The sequence below is a fragment of the Microcebus murinus genome, chromosome 32 (assembly GCF_040939455.1).
Source record: "Microcebus murinus isolate Inina chromosome 32, M.murinus_Inina_mat1.0, whole genome shotgun sequence".
Lineage (NCBI taxonomy): Eukaryota > Metazoa > Chordata > Mammalia > Primates > Cheirogaleidae > Microcebus > Microcebus murinus.
Window position 1 is genome coordinate 3998275 of NC_134135.1, and position 22844 is coordinate 4021118.

General features: G+C 38.2%; 1 protein-coding gene and 1 pseudogene across 1 annotated transcript in view; one reads left to right on the top strand and one right to left on the bottom strand.

The window, feature by feature from the left end:
• LOC142865732 (uncharacterized) overlaps positions 1–22587 on the top strand; it is a 29204-nt gene extending 6617 nt beyond the window's left edge. The window contains exons 2-4 of the mRNA XM_075998926.1: positions 158–239; positions 3300–3426; positions 11252–22587. Coding sequence (XP_075855041.1) covers positions 225–239; positions 3300–3426; positions 11252–13353 — 2244 coding nt within the window. The 5' untranslated portion in view covers positions 158–224 and the 3' untranslated portion in view covers positions 13354–22587. The remainder of the gene's footprint in view (positions 1–157; positions 240–3299; positions 3427–11251) is intronic.
• LOC105859966 (tRNA (guanine(6)-N(2))-methyltransferase THUMP3 pseudogene) lies at positions 222–1233 on the bottom strand (annotated as a pseudogene).
• Positions 22588–22844: the final 257 nt, after the last annotated feature.

The following is a 22844-nucleotide window of genomic DNA, read 5'->3' on the forward strand; positions in this document are numbered from 1 at the left end:
CAGAGGTGGTAAGCCCGGCACCCCCCGCACCCGCTGACTCTGCTCCCTGCTTAGAGCCATGTCCTCAGCAGTATCCAGTCTCCAACCTGTGTGTGTGGTTGTCACACAAGGGGGTGTGTTGGTTCTGAGGATTAAACAGCATATTTTTATTGTTCAGGATTGACTTGTAAACACTCCAGTTACGTGTAGAAGAAGTCCAGAAGAGGAAAGGAAAGGAGTCAGGAATGGCTGTGACTCAGGTAAGGTGATGTTCTCAGTGGGTGGCTCTGTGTCCCCCTCCTTTCTGACACGCCGGGCACTGGAGTTGCTGATCTGTGACTCTGAAGCGTCCTGCCTATTGTGTTTGCTCACACTCACCCGTGCCTTCCCTCAGTCCCTCTCATCTCCACTGCCTTTCCATCTCACTGTGACCCAGTGACATTTCTTCTTCAAGAGAACCTCCACATCGAAGTTGGTCATGTCAGCCTTCCACTTAAAATAATCTTGAACGGCACCTCCAAAATCTCTTGCCACCTCGTTGGAGGTAAAGCATTGTTTGTCCCCTGCCCTGTTGCTTGTAACTCTGAACTTCAGCACTTGAGGCTCGGTTTCTTGTCATTCGTCAGTCTCATCTTTACAGGATGCCATATCATCACCCACTAACGTTGATATCTCCTCTTTGATGGCTGGATTTTCATAGTAATCTAAGATATGTGAATCTAAAGCACTGTCAAGGAACTCTTTAATACCTGTCTCATCTATTTTGTTCTTCTCTTTTCCATTATTAATCTTCCCTTTACTTGAATTCTGATTTATCTTTTTGCACTTTTTTTTTTCTTAAAACTGGTGTTAATTTTCCATACTTTTAAAGGGTCTGACCATGGAAGTTTTCTAGCCAAGTCTTCAAAATCCTTTAGAACGCATTCTTTCTTTTTTTTTGAACTGGTAATCTTGAAATTCCTGAACCACCACAAATAAGTTATCAACTGATCTCAAACAGTGAACTTGAGCCAGACTTTGCACTGAAATGACAAAATATATCTTGCCACGGTCTCTCCTGATTTTGCATGATGACCCCAATTTCTCTCTCACTTCATCTGCTGCTGTTTTCTCAAAGCCAGTAGGTACAGTGGCTCCAATAGTGACTAGAAGCTCAGACTCACTTCTGAGGTCACTTTCTGTCACTTGTACAGATCTCTGGTTCTCAGGAAGGTTCACATCTGTGAGTTGGTTAGTGGAAGAGCAGGAAAGTTTTTAAACCATTCTCAGCACATCCATTCCACGGAGACTCTGGTGTTCTTGCAGAACCTTTTCTGCAACAGGTGTTTTAGGTAAAAATGATTATAATTTTGCTCAGGTATTGAAGCAGAATTACTTTGTCATCAGAGAGGGTGCAGCCATATTTTCTTTCCACCAATTGTTATTAAATATATATTTTTTATGTTAAACATCACTTCCCGTGTATGTTTGTATTAAAGGACAACTCCACACAAAGATGCAGCTGAGACCTTGAGATGTAAAGCTCCCTCTGTTAATCTGCCACCATCCGTCCAGTGTCACTTGGGGACCACTCCTGTCAATTGTTTGGCAGGAGGCAGAGCAAGTTTTGTATAGATATATTCCCCGTTGTTATGAGATTTTAGTAAGAATTCTTCAGGGAAAGTTTCTTTGTGATTATTTATCCTGCTGGTTGTGAGAATTTACATGTTTTCATGTCAGTAAACATGGATAGCTTGCTATTTCACATTTTCGTTGGAGTATTCTCTGAACGTGGATCTTTATAATTTTTCACTGTTATACAGAATGTCACAGTGGCTGCCTCTGTGGCTGCCTACATCTCTACAGACGTTTGAAGGTTCCTTCAGGTTGGCACTTGAAAGAGTGATTGCTGCCTCTGGGATGAAGCAGGCGATAGTTTGTTAGATCTGCTAAGATTGCTTCCCTACCCCAGCTGCAGGGATACCCTCTGCTACCTAGAACGTGTGAGATTCTCCCTCATTAAACAAAACTTGCTACTTTGTTCTTTTTATATTTTTCAAACCCTGGGAAAATGACAAACATTTCTATTAACATTTTTCCGTTTCTTGTAAGTCAGCATGGTTTTCGTTATTTTCTGGACATGTATATATAAAAAGGATTTTCATACTTTGCTCAATTTTGAGTTCATATATTTCAGGATCTATTTTGTATCCTGTGGTTTATATTCCTTATACATATCCTGGTGTCTTTTTTTAGGTTATACATTCTTTAAATATGAAACAGCAACTTTTTTCTCATACCACCTGGTTTTTATTGTGCTTGTGTCTGTTGTTTATCTTTATTTGGAAGGCCTTGCACAATTACAGAATAGTATGTTTCATTTACATCTAAACTTTTATTGTTTAACATTTTGATTATGTCTCCGTTTAATTTGAATTTTTATGTATATCTTATTTCAAGTATTTTATTTATGTAATGTTATAAGAGGTTCGTGTTGAGCCTGGTAAATGCCTCCATTTTCTTTTTCTTTTCTTAATTATGTTTGTTCTCCTGTGACACGACACAGTCAGATTCATGGAAATCTCATATGTTCTCTTTGTCTTTGAATGGCTTCTCATCACAGAGGTCTTTACATCTCCACATCTTCCAGTGAGAATTGGGTTTTCTGGTCTTTGATCATGTCTTTGATACGTGTTTTAGTAAAGTTTGTTCCCTTGTTCACAGTTCAGTAATGTTAGGTGTATTCAAATTATTGTCCAACAAGTTGCTAGAAATTTTTTGTATTGGGAAATTGAAAATATGTACCCAGTAAACACTCTCCCTCTGCCTTTTCACTTGTCAGCCATCTTTTCTGTTTGTTTTTGTGTTTGGAATAGCGCCTAGCACATGAGAAGTGTTCAGAAGCTTCAGTCACTGCCATTGCTCTCATCATGTTGGATTTTAGATTCTGACCTTTCTTTAAAGGCGTCATAGATGTTGTCATCTCTGAAGTCACCATTTATACTTTAGCTCATCTAGATACTGAATATCACTCCAGTGTCACAAGTAGTACCTAATACATCTCTAGAGATAACCCTGCATTGATTTTTTCATTTGTATATTTCTTCTATTGTCTACAAAAATAAGAAAATCCATACTCATTTAGAGGGAGTTAGAACTTTTAGTGGAAAAGTATAATAAAAGAGAATTAGGGAAAAACAATGTGCTCAAAAATACCTTACTTGGATTTGTCAGAACGTCCAATTCAATGAATTGATCCTTTCACCTCTTTCCTCTTCTCTTTTTGTATAAACATAAAAACGCTCTCCATAACCCTTCGGTAAAATGTGTTTTCATTTCAGAGGCCTTTGACATTCAGGGATGTGGCCATAGAATTCTCTCAGGAGGAATGGATGTGCCTGGACCTTGCTCAGAGGACTTTATACAGGGACGTGATGTTGGAGAACTATAGGAACCTGGTCTCCCTGGGTGAGAATTACTTTTCTCTAAAAGTCACGATGTGTATATTTTCCCTGATTGCCTCTTGGGACCCCTCCGCATTGCTGACTGAATGAAGCTATATTGATAGAGAAATTAAAAGCTTCATAATGTACCATCTGGACTTTACCTGTTCCCCTTTTTCAGATGTTCTTCCCTTCACCATATTAGGCTGATGTATGCATAAAGCCATGTAGCTTTTAAAATATCCAATTCTTTGTTTTTTGCCCCCATGCTTTTGATTTAGTAGTTTTTGGAAGACAGCAAGACATCTGCGTCTTACAGTATTCCATAAGCATTCACTGGTGGACATTCAGTGGATGAATTTGTGAAATATTTTCCTAGATCCATCTGTAATGTGCTTCCTCCTACCTTAATGTGGGGCTGGGATTTTGGAAAAGCACCAGCACATGATGTTCCCTTTTTGTTGTTTGTTTGTTTGTTTTTTTATTTCGGCATATTATGGGGGTACGGGGCCTTGCTCTTGCTCAGGCTGGTTTCGAACTCCTGACCTCGAGCAATCAGCCTGCCTGGGCCTCCCAGAGTGCTAGGATTACAGGCATGAGCCACCGCACCCAGCCTTTTCTCAAAGCATTTTAACCACCGTGCTACTCTTTACCTCCATTTTCTTATCTCCCACATGTGCATGAGAACATGCAATATTTATCTCTTTGTGCCTGCTTATTTTACTTAACAAGACGACCTCTAGTTCCATCCATGTTGTTGCAAATGACACAATTTTATTCTTTTTTATGGCTACATAGCGTTACATTGTGTATATATGCCCCTTTTCTTTATCCATTCAACAGTTGATAGACACAAGGTTGGTTTCACATTGTGTTTATTGTAAATCATGCAGTAAATATGGGAGTACAGATATGACTTCAGTATACTGATTCTCTTTTTTTTCCCCTTGGATATATACCCACTAATTGCATTTCTGGATCATATGGTAGTTGTACGTTTAGTTTCTTGTGGAACCTTCATATCGTTTACTATATGGCTGTACCTTCCCACCGAACGTATATAATCGTCCTGTCTGTCCACATCCTTGCCACCACTTGTTTTCATTTTTATTATTCTTGGTGATGGCCTTTGTAACTAAAGCAAGATGGTATATCATTATGGTTTTGATTTGCAATTCCATGATAATTTGAGATGTTAATCATATCGTAACAAATGTCTATTAAGGTCTTTTGCCCATTTTTAAATCATCTTCTTTAGTGTTTTGCTGTTTAGTTGTTTGAGTTTCTTATAGGTAGATAGTTTGAAAATATTTTCTCCAATTTCGAGTTGTCTCATTTTGCTAGTTTTGTTTTGTTCTCTTTTGTTTTTTTACTGCAGTACAGAAGCTTTTTAGCTTGATGTAGTCTCATGTGTCTATTTTTGCTTTTGCTTTTGAGGTTTTCCTGTTATTTAATATTATTAATTTTCTCAGTTTTCAGAATCTATTCAAAGTAAGAACTGTTATTTTCCTGGTTTCCACTATACTTTTTTATTCTTTGTCTTGGCTCTAATATTTACTATTTCCTTCTTCCAGCTCTCTTTGGATGTGTTTTTCTTTTTCTGCTTCAATAAGGTATTAAATTGGGTTATTGATTTGAGATCTTCTATTTCAATGTAAGGCTTTATAGGAAAAACTCTTTCAACTCCTCTGGGTGTTTTTGTATCCCATAAGTTTTGGTGTGTGGTGTTGCCTTTCTGATTTGTCTCACATTATTTTCTAATTTTCCTTGTGGTTTTTTTTAACACATTGGTTAAAAGTGTCTTTATGTACCCATATTTGTTGATTTTCCAGTTTTCCTTATACTATTGATCTCCGGTTTTATTCCACTCTTACAGGAAAACATACTTTGTATGATTTCAGTGTTTTAAAAATCTTTTTAAAACTTCCTTTTGTGTCCTAACATCAGGTCAAGTTTGGAGATTACTTTATGTACGTCACAGAAACATTTATATTCTGTTATTTTGAGGTAGTATGTTCTGTGTGTGTCTGTTAGGTCCAACTGGTTTATATTGATAGTTAAATCCTCTACTTTCTTATTGATCAACTCTCATTGTTCTATCCATTATGGAAATGGGTAAATGTTTGCTTTATATATGGAACTATGATATTTCTTGACATAGTGTACCTTGTTGGTGAGTTGATCATTTCATTATGATATACTGTCCTTCTTTGTCTCTGATTAAAGATTTTTTTAAGTTAAAGTGTGTATTAGTATAGCCACCTCTGCTGTCTTTTGGATACCATATACTTGCAGTATCATTTCTTTATGTTTTCAAATTCAGCCTGTATCCTTAGAGCTAAGGTGAGTATGCTGTGGACAACATGTAGTTGGATCCTGTTATTCCTCCAATCTGTGTCTTCCGAGTCCTGAGTTAGATAGTGACATTTCAACTATTTTTAATGGAGAAAGCCATACTATTGTCTTTTTGTTGTGTACTATCTGTATTTCCTGTAAGATTTTTTGTTCCTCATTTTTCACTTACCGTCTTCTTTTATGTCTTGTTGCTTTATTGTAGAGACATGCTTGTACTCCCTTTTATTTATTTTTGTGTATATTTTGTAGATATTTTGAAGGCAAGGATACAATTACAGGTATATTAAACATCTTAACGTTGTAAAGTATTAAACTGATAACAACTTAATTTCTATAACCTGCAAAAAGTACTCCTTTATATCTTCACTGACTTTTTGTTATTGATGTCAGAAGTATTTCTATATATGTTGTATCTCCATTAATATATATCTATAGTATACTTGTATGCTTTTTTCTTTTTTTTTTTTTTTGAGACAGAGTCTCGCTTTGTTGCCCAGGCTAGAGTGAGTGCCATGGCGTCAGCCTAGCTCACAGCAACCTCAAACTCCTGGGCTCAAGCAATCCTCCTGCCTCAGCCTCCCAAGTAGCTGGGACTACAGGCATGCGCCACCATGCCCAGCTAATTTTTTCTATATATATTAGTTGGCCAATTAATTTCTTTCTATTTATAGTAGAGACAGGGTCTCGCACTTGCTCAGGTTGGTTTCGAACTCCTGAGCTCAAACAATCCGCCCGCCTCGGCCTCCCAGAGTGCTAGGATTACAGGCGTGAGCCACCGTGCTTTTTTCTTTTTAACGTTAGGAGAGAAACGTCAAGTTATAAAAAAGGGGTACAATTATGAAGGTTCTTGTATCCATTTATTTACCTTTATTGGAGAACTTTATATTTAATTATGGGTTGGAGTTACTATCTAGCATTTTCTGGTTTCAACTTGATAGCCTCTCTTTAACATTACTCCTAAGACAGGTCTAGAGGGCTAATGAACTCCCTCACTCTTCTTCATGTGGGAAGGTGTAAATTTCCTTTTTATTTTTGAAAAAGAATTTTGCAAAGTATAGGATTCTCGGTTGATCGTTTTTTTCATTAACTACTTGGAACATACCATCCCACTGCTTTCTGTACTGAAAGGTTTCTGCTGAGAAATGTAGGTAATCATACATAAAGTTCCCTTGTATATCACCAGTCTGTTTGCTCTTGCTCTGTATATGATGCTCATTTTGTTATTGCCTTTTAATGATTTGTTTCCAATGTGTATCGTGGGGGTGTGTTTGGATTATATTAAGTTGGAGTTGGTTGAGCTTCTTAAGCTTGTATATCCATTTCTTTCCTTGAATTTGGGATATTTTGGAAATTATTTCTTCAAATGAGTTTTCAAATGGCCCTTGTCTTTGTGAGTCTCTGAACGTATTTATATTCTTTCATTTGATGATGTGTCAGAAAACTATAAGGCTGGTTTGTTTTTGTTACTCTTAGTCTGTAGGGCTGGCACGGATGTGCAGAGCTCAGTCTCATTCCTTCCCCCGCCCTTTTCTTCCCTTGGCTTCCCTTTTCCCTGCTTCTCCTCCAAGAGCCCTTCCACAGCCTCCCAGAGCCACCGGCTCACTCAGGGCATGCGCATTTCACCACCCGGCTCTGCCGCCTTTCCCCCTCACACTTGCGCTTTGACCGCCCATCCAGAAAACCGGACAAACACGTCAGCGGGCTCGCGCCAGCCCCTCCCGCTGGCAGCCACCCTGGGCTCACTGCGCATGTCTGGCTCTCCACTTAGGGCTCTGGGGACCGAGCCGGCTCTCTGGCAGCCGGTAGCTGTCGCCGCCCCTCCCCTATGTGCTCTCAATTCCCTTTCCTGGGCATGTGGGCTGTGGCGAATCATTCGTTAGTTGGCCCGTCATTTCCCTGCGTTACACTGCCTCTGTGCCCGCCATCGCTGAGCCCAGCTTGGTCCCGCCACGTGGCACACCACAGTGGCTTGGACCGCCTCTCCCTCTCTTGACTGAGGCTGTGTGAGGAAATCCGTCCCACCGCCCCAAGCCCCGCCCCCCGGCCTTCGCCCTGCGACGGCGCCTCCCGACCACCGACCACCGAGAGGCGCTGCCTGGGCGCCTGGCGACTCCCTGCTGTCCTGCGCAGTCCGAGGTCGCTAAGGCCGGGCAGGTGCTGTGTGAGCGGTGGGGCTCGAACTCGCCGCCGCTCTCCCACCCATCAGGGCCAGGCTCTCCAGCAGGGCCTCTGCCCTTGAGGTCTCTATTAGGCTGTTTCTTTTTGTCAGTTTTTCACTTTGCGTTTTCAGTGGCCTGTTTTATAATACGATGTTTCCTGGAAAATAAGACCTACCCATAAAATAAGTCCTAGCAGGATTTCTAAGCATTTGCGCAATATAGGCCCCACCCCGAAAATGAGACCTAGTGGTGGGCACCGCTACACACCTTATCTGCGCAACCTATGCGTTTTCTCTTGGAGCGGTAAAGAAGACGAGCAGCCCTTTTCATCTGCCCTATGAGACCTCTATGGCTGGAAATTAGAGATTGGGGCCAATGGTTCTAAAGGTAATAGAGTGTCAAGAAATTCAGGATGGAACTTGGGGTTTGGAGAGTTATGATGATGTTCCAGAAGAAGATGACTTAACTATATTTGAATAAATGTAGATTGATGTACTGTACTTAAAAAAAAATAACACATCCCCTGAAAATAAGCCCTAGGGTGTCCTCTTGAGGAAAAATAAATATTAGAGCCTATCTTATTTTTGGGGAAACAGGGTACTTTGTTTTGAAGTTCTTTCATTTCTTTTCTGCTTTATGTTGTTTGCTGTTGAACCCATCTAGTGTATTTTTTTCAAGTCACTGCATTTCAACTGGAGAAGTTCTGATTGGATGTTCTTTGTACTTTTAGTCCTTTTTATATTTTCATTTTGTTCATATATCTTTTTACTAATTTCATTTAGTTGTCTATCTCAGTTATTTAGTAGCTCATTGAGCATGATTAAGATAGCTGTTTTACATTTTTGTCAAGTAATTCAGAGGGCTGTCTTGTTTCAAGACTTTAGCCAATGGTGTTCTGTATGATATATTAGTAACTTGGTCTTCCTAAGGGAATGAGGTCTGGAGATTTTCAGTCTGCTGTCATGCAGATATGAGCCCTCCTGCCTTTTATTTATGTCAGGTTCTGTCTTAAGAGGTCCAGTGATAAATTTTAAATAATTAAATGGGCCAGCAAATAGGCACTGTAACTTTTATATGCCACAAACGGAGACTAACTCTTCAAAATTTTTTGTGTCATAATTCCTCTTTTGTTTATTTATTTATTTTTTTTTTTTTGAGACAGTCTTACTGTGTTGCCCAAGCTAGAGTGAGTGCCGTGGCGTCAGCCTAGCTCACAGCAACCTCAAACTCCTGGGCTCAAGGAATCCTGCTGTCTCAGCTTCCCGGAGTAGCTGGGACTACAGGCATGCACCACCATGCCTGGCTAATTTTTTCTATATATATTAGTTGGCCAATTAATTTCTTTCTATTTATGGTAGAGACGGTCTCACTCTTGCTCAGGCTGGTTTCGAACTCCTGACCTCAAACAGTCTGCCCGCCTCGGGCTCCCAGAGTGCTAGGATTACAGGCGTGAGCCACCACGCCCGGCAAAATTCCTTTTTTAAGTAACATATTCTTTATTTAGTATTATAGTTATTGAAGTTTTTATTTAATTTTACTAATGTGATCCAGGGTAAACCTCAAAGCCTTGTAGCTTTGTTTCTTCAAACATATCTCTACCTAATGAGCCAGTAGATCATCATTCTGCACCCATGATCTCCCTACATTGCTGTCATCTTTGTAAAGTTTCATCGTATCTTTGTGTGTACAGAATGAAATCATCCATCTCTTCTCCATGGCCATATTTAGGTATTTATTTCCTTTAGGTTGTACAGAGAACGCCCAATCTAGAATCTGTATGTAGATTACACGCCTAGAGATAGAATTCAGAGGCCATTGAATTTGATAAATTTAATTTCATATGAAATAATGTAAGACATGTATATCTAATTTCTTTCCACATCATCAAACTGAGTTTCCATTAAATCTGTTTATTCTCATAGTTAAGAATGGTATCATTATGTATTGGTTGGTTACATCAGCTTCTCTTTTCTACCAAGGCCAGAATTTTAACTGACATGGTATGCTTCTGTTTCTGTAGATTTGCAAACATAATGTCTGCTCCTGCGTGCCCATATGAAAATATGTTTAATATTGTAGTTCACAAGGTTGTCTTTTCTCCCAATTTCAGTAATGTGATCAAAGGCAGGACTTGACAACAGCCTCTTACTAGCTATGTTTCCTCAAACCCATCTCAGCACCGTCAGCCAAGGAAGCGTCCCTATGCACACAAACATCTTCACTCCATTGCTTCCTTCCTTCCACTCTTGCCTTTCCTCCAGCCTTGGAATTTCCTCATGTGGCTTCTTGGTTTAAATAGACTATCCAATCACGGTTTAGCATATTAATTTTTGTATTTGTGACCACTCCGATTTCCACAAGGTCCCCTTACCAGCCACACTGCTGTCACTGTGCAAGTATAGACAGTTTTTCCCTATTGGAAAACTTCTCCAGGACACTTGTGCAGTCATCACCCAGGGTATTCCTGAGTCATTATTTTCACTGGTGCTCTGGGTGATGACTGACATACCATTATCAATGAAGGATGAGTAACTCTATTAGCAACACAGCTTAGATCTTGTGTCTCCCTTGAAATAATCCTTCCTGTGCTCCTCTGTTTCCTATGACCTATTGTTTTTGGTACTGCTTGGATCAGCAGTTGTTCCTAAGAACATGAGTAAGCATGCAGTCCCAGGATCAAGTCTTCTTTTTCTCACTTAATGTGGAAATTGGGGTTAGATATATAAATGTTGTAGACCTCCTGTTTTTATTTGAAAAGAGATAATTTATCTCAAGGTTGTTCTAACAAGTTAGTGCTGGTTAATGGCTAAGTATATTGCATGGTGTTTGCAAGATTGTGACTAGAACTTCAGCAGGTGAATTTTGGCTAACAGAATTATTCAGGCCATGGTTGCCTGCATTTTGTCACATAGGATTTTATTTTTTAATTTGTTCCAAACAGTGTTTTCTCTGACCCTGGTTAATACATTTTCCTAGTTTAAGTACATAATTCTTTTTCATTATTGGTTAGCCATGTGCTTTCAGCTCATTGCTGTGTGCTTTGGCTTGATGGTGGAACAATCCTCCTTCTTCCAGGGTCAGTATAGGTTTGTACAGTCTGTCTGGTGATAGATTGTTTCATATTAGGGTTCCCTGCAATTATTTTCAATGATGTGTAACGACGTTTTCTGTATTTTAAAAACACCTCATTTTCCTAAAACTTATCACAATTGGAGGTTTTATAACTCTGCTTATTATGCCTATGTTACTCTTGGTGTCATTTTATGTATTTCAATAGGAGGAATTTAATAACCATCCGCAGTTCATTATAAACCTGTGGTTCTTTATATCTTGTAGGTCTGTCTTCTATATGTATGATAAGTGAATTGCCACCTAAAGAGAACAGTAATACAGGAGAAATATCCCAAACAGGGATGTTGGAAAGGCACAAAAGCAATGACATGGAAGATTTTTGGTTTAGGCAAATCCAGAAAAATATACCAAATTTTCAGTATCAGTGTCAAGTTGCTGAAAGACATTACGAAGGAATCCATAATACCCATGAGGAAAATCTCAATGGTAGAAGAGATCAGCATGATAGAAGAAATGTAGGAAATACGCTTATTAAAAATGAGCTTGGATTAAACTTTCAGTCACATCTACCAGAACTGCAGCTATTTAAGAATGAAGACAAAATTTATGAATGGAATCACATGGAGAACTATGTCAACAATTTCTTGGTTTCCCCACTGGACAGAATTCCTTCTACTATCAAACCCCACATATCTCATGAAGATGAGTATGATTTTATGGATTCATTATTTACACAGAAACAGAAAGCACACATAGAGACAGAACATTATAAATGTAATGAGTGTGGCAAGACCTTTAATCAAGGTTTACATTTCACTGTACATCAAATAATCCATGCAGAAGATAAACGATTTGAATGTGATATATGTGCCAAGGTCTTTAATAAAAAATCATGCCTTGTGAGTCATCAGAGAATACATACTGAAGAGATACCTTACAAGTGTAAAGAATGTGGCAAGGTCTTCAATAATATTTCGCATCTTGCACAACATCGGAGAATGCACACTGGAGAGAAACCTTACAAATGTAATGAATGTGGAAAGGTCTTCAATGAAGTTTCACACCTTGCCCAACATCAGAGAATTCACACTGGAGAGAAACCTTACAAGTGTAATGAATGTGGAAAGGCATTCCATCAAATTTCACAGCTTGAAAAACATCAGACAATTCATACTAGAGAGAAGCCTTACAAATGTAATGAATGTGGTAAAGTGTTCAGTCGAAATTCATACCTAGTACAACATCGGACAATCCACACAGGAGAGAAACCTTACAAATGTAATGAATGTGGGAAGCTGTTCCATTATAAGTCATCCCTAGCAAGTCATTGGACAATTCATACCGGAGAGAAACCTTACAAATGTAATGAATGTGGGAAGGTCTTTAAACATATTTCACACCTTGCACAACATCGGAGAGTTCATACTGGAGAGAAACCTTACAAATGTAATGAATGTGGCAAGCTGTTCAGTCGAAATTCACACCTTGTAAATCATCAAAGAATCCATACTGGAGAGAAACCTTACAAATGTAATGAATGTGGCAAGGTGTTCAGTCAAAATTCACAGCTTGTAAATCATCAAAGAATCCATACTGGAGAGAAACCTTACAAATGTAATGAATGTGGCAAAGTCTTCAGTCAAAATTCATATCTTGTATATCATCGCGGAATTCATACTGGAGAGAAACCTTACAAATGTCATGAATGTGGGAAGGTCTTTAATCATATTGCACACCTTGCACGACATCGGAGAATTCATACTGGAGAGAAACCTTACAAATGTAATGAATGTGGCAAGGTGTTCAGTTATAAGTCATCCCTAGGAAACCATTGGAGAATTCATACTGGAGAGAAACCTTACAAATGTAATGATTGTGGTAAGGTCTTCAGTCGCAATTCATACCTTGTGCAACATCTAAGAATTCATACTGGTGAGAAACCTTATAAATGTAATGAGTGTGGCAAGGTGTTCAGTCAAAATTCACACCTTGTAAATCATCAAAGAATCCATACTGGAGAGAAACCTTACAAATGTAATGAATGTGGCAAGGTCTTTAATCATATTTCACACCTTGTAAATCATCAAAGAATCCATACTGGAGAGAAACCTTACAAATGTAATGAATGTGGCAAAGTCTTCAGTCAAAATTCATATCTTGTATATCATCGCAGAAGTCATACTGGAGAGAAACCTTATGAATGTCATGAGTGTGGAAAGGTCTTCAGTCTAAACTCCTTCTTGGCAAGTCATCGGAGAGTTCATACTGGAGAGAAACCTTACAAGTGTATCAAGTGTAGCAAAACCTTTAGTGTGCGTTCAAGCCTTACTAACCATCATAGAATCCATACTGGAGAAACCTTTTAAGTGTCATGAAATGAGTGTGGCAAGGGTTTCAGTGGGAATTCATATGTTGCACATCATCAGAGATTTCATCCTGTGGAGAAATTTTATTGTGGCAATGTAACCAATGTAATAAACATGGGAAGGTATTATGTCAGCATTAAAGCCTTGAAAGACATTAGATAATTCACAGTAAAAGAAAATTTTAAAGTGTGATGAATGCAGCAAAGCCTTTAGTCATTACTTAAGGCATAATAACTGCCAGTTAATGCATAGTGGAGAACAGCCTTACAAATGTATTGAATGTGATGAGCCTCAGGGTAGAATTTGGATATCAGTATTCTCCAAACAATTCTTGCTGGAGACAAACCTAACAAATGCAAATCTTTTAGTGTACTTTCACTCCTTAGGCACATCAGATAACTCATACAGGAGAGAAGCCGTTCAAATGTAATGAATGTGGGAAGGTCTTCTGCCACATTCACACCTTACACATCATCAGATAATTCATACCTGAGAGAACTTAGAAATATGATGAGAGTTTCAAAGCTTTGTTATGAGTTCAGGCATGATCAAAACAGGAAATTCATAATTCTCCATCATATAGTTATAATGTATGAGCTTTCATGTAATTATAATGTATGTGACAGATATTTTCATGGCCTTAAACTCAGTAGGCATCAAAAAATACATCTTCGGTGAAACCATACAAAGCTAAGGTGCATACTTAGGCATTTATTGAAACATCAAAACTGATGATGTCGGCCAGTCCTGGTGGCTCATGACTGTAATCCTAGCACTCTGGGAGGCCAAGGCCAGCAGATCCCTAGAGATCAGGAGTTGAAAACCAGCCTGAGCAAGAGCAAGATCCTGTCTCTGCTAACAATAGAAACAAATTAATTGGCCACCTAAAAAATATATATACATAAAATTAGCCGGGCATGGTGGTGTATGCCTATAGTCCCAGGTACTTGGGAGGCTGAGGCACAAGAATTGCTTGAGCCCAGGAGTTGGAGGTTGCTATGAGCTAAGCTGATGCCATGTTACTGTAGCCCAGTCAACAAAGTGAGAATCTGTCTAAAATAAAAATAAATAAATAAATAAATAAAAACATGATGTCAAACATCAGAGTGTTCTTCCTGGAGAGGATCTGCACAAATATACTGAATGTATGGAGACTTTTATCCAACATTCAAGAGTTTTTTGTCACAAAAGGTTCATACTTGATAAAAACAAGGGAAATCTAGTGAACCTAGAAAGTTCACTAAAGTGCACCCTTATGATTCATTAAAGAATTTATACTCAACACTTACAAATTTAATGATATTGTAGATTTCATCAATTCTCATAATACACTCCACATTGGAGAGTTCATAGAATAAAGAAGTCTCAAATTCTCTAAGATTAACCTTTGACATATACTGCCTAATAATTACAAGTCAAAATATGTTAAAAGTCATGCCATATATCAAAGATAAAAGGACTTTTGAAATGTGCAATTATTGTCAGGTTAGAAAATATTTTATTTCATTATTGCAAGTTTTTTGGAAAGGCTACTTTATTTTTGACTTTCAAACTGAAGTTTGGAATCTGTTTTTTATTAATATGATGCCTTTCTTACACTCATTTCATGGTCCTCTAGAGGAAAGAGCCTATTTTGTTACGTGAGGCTTATTTCTGTGCACATTCCTGGAGATCAAGGACACTACCTTTTAAAATTAGCATTTGGAAGGGGCTAAGAATAATGTAAAATTATTACCAGTCATGCTCATTGCATTCAGGGTACCCTTTTCCATGCTGAAGACCACTGTGGTAAATAGTAAAGTAATGCAGTATGTGATCATAATCTGACAAAATACAGATATCCAATACCATAGGAGACTAGAATTTGTATGGGAGGAAAGTACTGTTAGTTGGGACTGGTGATATAGTGGAAATAGTACAGGGAAATGGTAGCACCATCTCTATTCAATGGAAATAGCTATTGGATATCAAGATTGACAAAAAATAGTGTTACTCTTCAAACTGAAAAGAGAACAGGTATCAGACAGGAGAATTGAATCAGAAGAACCACAATAGCATATGCTTGATCAGGAATCTCATTTAACTGCTGGCATTATTTCCTATTGTTTTATTCAAACTGTATCGTAGGTTTTATGTATGAATAACATTTATTCTTTTTTATAACTATGAATCATGTTTGTTCTACCAGCATAGTTTTATTTCACCTCAGTAGGATACTTCATATTTGACATAACAATGTACCATTTGTAAGGGTAAAGAATCTATAACAGTATTTTAGTGGTGGTATCAACACACAGTATTCAGAAGTTATAAGTATGTTTTGCACTTGAGTCATCTCTGCCATCTGACTTGAGATACTTATATGGGTATAATGAAAATCCCATAGCAGTGAAGTTCTGTATTCTGAGACTTGAACCTGTGTTACTACTGCTGAAAATGAATTGTATTATAAATCTAAATGCAGCTGGGCCTGGTGGCTTACACCTATATTCCTGCACTCTGGGAAACCCAGAAGGGAGGATCACTTGAGGTCAGGAGTTCGAGACCAGCCTGAGCAACATAATGAGACCCCATTTCTAAAAAAAGTACAAAAATTGGCTGAGTATGGTGAAGCATGCCTGTAGCTCAAGGTACTTCGGAGGCTGAGGTAGGAGGATCATTTGAGCCCAGACGTTTGAGGTTGCAGTGAGCTATGATGACACCACTGCTCTCTAACCCAGGAAATAGAGACTTCTATCTCAAAAAAGGAAAATATTCTAAATGCCTATCTTGCATGCCAAATAAGATAACATGGCATATGCTTTAATTTACACAAAGTAAAAATACAAACATACAATATGAAAAATATTACAAAATAAAAGTATATGTACAGAATAAGGATAAAAATAACTTTGTTCTCTTTAGAGTGCTTGGTGAACTAATCTGAAAAGATTAATAGTTATGAGTTTCCTCTTAAGAATAAATGCACACCATAATATTTTTATTTTATATAAGCCTAGTAACTTCATATATTTACCCTATTATATTTTTGGTAATTTCTACTGTGACCACTTCACTGGACCTGCATTGACCAATCCCCAACAATGGGTTTGTTTTTCAAAAATGATGATGCTATACGTTTAAGTGGTACGTAAATTATCACATACTGCAATGCTCTGGGAGAAGCAGAGTAGACTTCCTAAACTGGTCCAAAAATGCCTTGAGAGCAGGGAAATATCACTGCCTTATGTTATAGTGGTGATGACAGGAGGCAGCAGTGAGGATACCTGGACCAATTGGGAATTCCTGCTGCCAAGGAATGGAGCACTCGTAGGCTTTATTGTGACCTTTCCTAGAAAGGCCAAACAGGAAGCCAGAGTGGAGAGGCTTAAAGGGTATCATTAGTCAAACACCAAAAAATGGAGTCAGACTCTTAATTAAACCCTGTATGTTACCTCTTTATACTCCTGATATTTGTATTGCATAATTTTGATTCAGTCATTCGAGACAGGGTCTCACTCTGTTGCCCAGGCTGGAGTGCAGTGGCACAATCATAGCTCGCTGCAGTCTTGAACTCTCAAGCTCAAGGGATCCCCTGCTTCAGCCTCCTAAGTAGTTGTAGACTACAGGTGTTTGTCACCACACCCAGCTAATTTTTAAATTGTTTTTGTAGAGATGAGGTCTTGCTATGTTGCCCAGGCTGGTTTCAAACGCTGGCCTCATAAGATCCTCCTGCCTTTACCTTCCAAAATGCTGGAATTATAGGCATGACCTACTGTGTTTCCCCCCAAATAAGACAGGGTCTTCTATTTGTCCTCAAGAAGACACCCTAGGGTTTATTTTCAGGGGATGTGTTATTTTTTTAAATTATGGTACAACAATCTATATTGAAATATAGTTAAGTCGTCGTCTTCTGGAACATCATCATAATTCTCCAAAGCCCAAATTCCATCCTGAATTTCTTGCAGCTCTATTTCCTTTAGAACCATTGGCCCCAATCTCTCATGTTGAGCAATAGAGCTCTCATGGGGAAGATGAGATGGGCTGCTCTTCTTTAGTACTCTGTGAGGAAATGCATGGTTTGTGCAGATATGCTGTGTAGCCTTGCCCATCATTAGGTCTTATTTTCGGGGTAGGGTTTATATTGTGCAAATGCATAGAAATCTTGCTAGGGCTTATTTTATGGGTAGGTCTTATTTTTGGGGAAACGTACTGCGCCTGGTGACAATTTTCATAGATACCATTCCACAATATGATTTTTGAAAATGTTTTGGAATACTGTTTAAATTGCTTAATATATTTTCATTCTAATTTAATAAAAGATATGTGGAATGTTTATTCAATAAAAATATTAAGTAATTTTGCTAGAAGCATTTTCCAACTTTCTATAAAAGTATACATATCAGATTATCATATTAGCATATGACATGGCTCATTTTCAAGAATACAAAAAAACTTTTATGCATGCATTTTCCTTTCATACATTAATGCTAATGATATATTTAATGTAAATTTTTTCCATGTTCTATTTCAGTGATAAATTTAGGGGCTGCAAATTCACCAACGGGTTCACAAAAACCAACAAAAATTGAGGGGATACATAAATGAAAGTGCTGTTTGGAGATTTTTATGACATGGAAGTACACATAAGTCAATGGCTGATACAAACTAGTTGCTCTATGATTATTAAAAAGGAATGTTTCTTTAATCCAGTGAAAACTGATAAATTGCAGGAGGGTTAACTAAAGTCTCTTAATGTGGGAGTTGGCAAAGATCAGGTGTTTGAAAGGCAACTGTGTTGAGACTAAGCAGTTATATCTAATTAATCTTCTCAGCTAACCATATCTGAAAATTATATAAAAATATAATGATATAGAAGGGAGAAAGTCTCCAAGATTTTAATTATAGTTTGTGAGGGGGAGATAATATCCATTTCCTAATGCCTGGTGGCCAGTCACTTCCCATTGGCTGGCATTCCTATTCAGATCCAGGGAATCTTACAAGGTAATAGTACATTTGTGCTAGTTTTACCATGCAAAATGACATCCAATATTCTCTATTTTTTCCTTCCAGAAATAGCTAATAATTATATTTATATTTAAAGAGCTGTTTCTTATGTCTGATATACATTTGTCTTTATATCACACAGAATCACTGTTCTGCCAGGCATAGTGGTACATGCTTGTAGTCCCAAGTACTTAGGAGGCTGAAGCTAAAGCATAACTTGAGCCTTGGAATTTGAATTTAGCCTGGGCAAAATAGTAAGACCTTGTCTTTAAAAATTATCTTTATTCATCATGACATGAAGAGGTTTATCACCAATACCTACCGTTTTTCCCCAAAACTGATATCTACACATAAAATAATCCCTAGCAGGATTTCTAAGCATTTGTGCAATATAAGCCCTACCTGGAAAATAAAACCTAGTGTTGATCGTGGCTACACAGCCTGTCTGCACAACCCATGCGTTTCTTGGCCAAGTGGTAAAGAAGACGTGCAGCCCTTCTCATCTGCCCCACCGTGACAGCTAGTATCCCAGAGGTGACTGGAAAGGCGCGGGCAGCCCCACCAACCAGGTTGGCTCCCCCTGTCATGTCCTGGCCACCCAGTGTGTGCTGCAAGCTGAGGCTTTGAGGGGAAAATAACACATTCCCTAAAAATAAGCCCTAGGGTATCTTCTTGAGTAAAAATAAATATAAGACCCTGTCTTATTTTCAGGGAAACAGTATTATCCTGCAATTACTGTTTGAAATTCTGGGGTGAATGTATGTAGAAATACAATTATGGACTGACTTAAATATCAGAGTATATTACTATTTGGATAAAACATTAACCATCATCATGAATGTGGATCATATCAAATTATATTAAGCAGCATCAGGGATTGATGTAGATTCACTAACCTCTTCCCTTCTCCACAAGCTCAGCAAATACCCCAGGAATTATTCCTACAACCCAAAGGGATATCTAGACGAGTTTCTACCAGGTAGGATCCTTTTTTTGCGATGAGAACCTCTCTAGATTCCTGTTATACGCTTGCCCTTAACAAGCACCCTCTTAAAATAAAATAGAAAATACCATACTCCTTCTTGCTGCTGGGATGACAGATAAACAAACCATGAAGATCTCAGCACCAGGATGTGTGTGAAAGGCAGGCCCTGTGATGAAGATTTGTTATCCTGTGACCTCACCTCACCACAGGACCACAATCATCATTGCACTTGGAAATACTTTTTAACACTTTATCCAGTTCTCAAATACCAGAAACGATTAGAAATTTCCAGTAAGTATTAATATCTCCAGAAAAATGGTTGGAGTGATTTAGAGAGGCTACTTCATTTCCATGAGTCCTGGAGGCAGATGGCCTCACATGGAGACAGCAGGAAATGTTGAGGTCTTACCCATGAGGGAGTCAGAGTCAAATATGTGTCTCATTGGATTTTCTGCTTCCCTGAGATTTCCTTCCATTTAAAAAAACATGTAATTCTTTTCTAACGCTGAGATCCCTGAGCTTTCATATCCTTTCTGTGTTGTGGGGAGAGGAATGAGATGACACAAAGAGACTGAGCATGATTGATTAATGTGATAAGAGTACAAAGAAGAAAATGATGCCAAGAATTGATATTGAAAAATAGGCCGGGTGCAGTGGCTTACACCTGTAGTTCCAGTACATTGGTGAAGCTGAAGCAGGAGGATGGCTTTAGCCCAGGAGTTTGAGAGCAGTCTGGGCAACAGAGAACCTGTGTCTACAAAAACAATTTTTTTAAAAGAAAAACATTAGGTAGCCTATTAGGATATAAAAACATGATTTTAAAAGTAAATAAATGGGGGAGAAGATATATTTGCATGCAAAAGAAATCCAAATAGGTTATGTAAATTCTCCCCTCTCAGTGAGGGAGAAAATCATTCCCAACTCCTCAAGTGTAGGCTGTGGACAGTTACTCCCTGTTAAAGAATACAGTATCTAGGGGAGTGGAGATTACATTTACAGCATAGAAACCTGACAAGCCCAATCTTAGCCAGGTGATCATGGTCAACACAAGCAGCAGTAAGTCCTGTTGATAGTGTGCACCCTTCACATGATACCGTGAACATAGTACTTTTCTTGAAGGTCTTTTCCCAGATAATACCAGTCTAATCATGAGAAAAACACCAGACAAGTTCCAAAAGAGTTGCTTTTGCCAGTGCCAGCAGTGACAGTGCCATTGTATGGAAGCAATAGTTCTCAAAACCTTTAAGTTTTTCCAAAGCAAGAAAAGTCTGAAAAATTGTCAAAGCCCCGGGGAAAATAAGTAGAGATGAGCACTGCTTGTAAGGTGGTACCATAAAGGAGATATAGGAATAGTTGAAGGATGTTAGGTAAAATCTAAGGAAATCTGCATAAAGTATGAATTTGTTAACAAATATATCTCAGTAGTGATCCTGTACTGTGTAGAGGCTACTGGAAACTCTCTGTATTATCTTTGCAATTTTTATCTAGAAATCTAAAACTGTTCTGACAATAAGTTTCATTAAAATTTGAAAGACACTAAAGAAATTGTATGATTCAATGAATACTGATTTGGAAACCCTTAAACAATGGCAATTTTCTAAGAAAATGAACTCTACCAGTATTGACATTGTTAAAGGCAGAACGTCTATATAGTAGAATATCCAGAGAAAAGATGTATAAGATTTGTATAAAATTTCTCACACACAAAAGCATCATGATGAGATCATTTAACAGGAAATTCTGGTATGTTGTAAATACAGTAAAATCAGTGATATTTGAAATATTCACTGATCATTGAACAATAGGAAGACTTCAATATAACTATTAGTGTTTGAACAGAACATTGCTACTATAATTATGTAAGACATAAAAGGCTTGTGTTATAAGCCAAAGGTAAAAGAACATACAATCTAATAATGCAATATAGGACACATTAGGTCACATATGTTACAGTTCCATTCATATGCAATACCCACAACAGGCAAACGTGTAGATACAGATAGCAGATTAGTGGTTGCCTGAGGGAGGAGGAATGGGGAGTGACTGCTTGTTAGGTACAGGGTTTCCTTTGAGGTGATGAAAATGTTGTGGAAGTAGATAGTTGCTATAGTTACACAATGCTGTGAATGTGTAAATGTCACCAGGTATGACTTTTATGATATGTGCACTGATCCACAATAAAAACATAGAAAAAATAATACACAGTAATAAAGATAATAAATAATAAAATAATAAGAACAATAAAATAAAATAATCAAATATGATGCATAAATATAATAGAAAGATATATAAATAATATGTAATAGATGAGATTACCTACATACAATAGTCACCAATTTTCCTTTAGCTCATTTGCAAAATTGATATGATTTGATTATGTATATGCCATCAGATTTTATTTCATTGTAGATTTCATACAGTAGCATAAGCAAATGAGAATCACTGGGAAAACCTTGAAAAGCAAACACAATGAAGGATGCTGGCCTACTGTTTTTAAATCCTCCTCAACTAAAGGGCATGGAGCTGATGCATGAGTAGAATGACTGGTGATGGACCACCACCTTCTGCCATAGGCCAAAGTGCAACATTAATTATTCTTTAGGTTAAAACAAATTCAAATGTCTTCTGAAGTCTGTCTAATTTGTAGGCTTTGTTACCCACACCTGACAGAACGTTCAGAAAGGGGAAACAAAGAGAAAGCCTAAAATTGATTACAATCTTCACAGAAAATGTTTTCTAGTAATTTCCTGAATGCATATAAAGTGAATTTGAAATTACAGTATATTTAGAAATTATTGAAGTAAGCATATTATATCAACAATGTTTATCCAAAAGGTATTTGAGGTTATTTCATCTCGTGTGGAGTAGACAAGAAGTTTAAGGAAGAACTAGGTAATTAATATCTACTTTTACAAACTTACTGGCTTTTTTAAAGCGATTGGCCTTGGTCCTCCACGCCACACACCTCAGCTGATGTCCCTGTGAAAGTCTCTGGAACTGAGCCCGGGTTGACTCCCTCTGGATTGAGTGGGGAAGAAAATGGGAAAAGATTTCTATTTTATTCTGAGGGGCGTCAGCATAAAATTCGACATACTGGCCGGGCATGGTTGCTCATGCCTGTAATCCTAGCACTCTGGGAGGGGGAGGCTGGCTGATCGCTCAAGGTCAGGAGCTAAAACCAGACCGAGCAAGAGTGAGACCCTGTCTCCACTGTAAAGAGAAAGAAATTAATTGGCCAACTAATATATATAGAAAAAATTAGCCGGGAATGGTGGTACAAGCCTATAGTCCCAGGTACTCTGGAGGCTGAGGCAATAGGATTGCTTGAACCCAGGAGTTTGAGGTTGCTGTGAGCTAGGCTGATGCCAGGGCACTCTAGCTTGGGCAACAAAGCCAGACTCTGTCCCAAAAAAAAAAAAAAGAAATTCCAAATTATGGCCCAGGGAGGTGGCTCACGCCTGTAACCCTACCACTATAGCAGGGAAGGGGGGGAGGATTGCTCAAAGTCAGGAATTGGAAA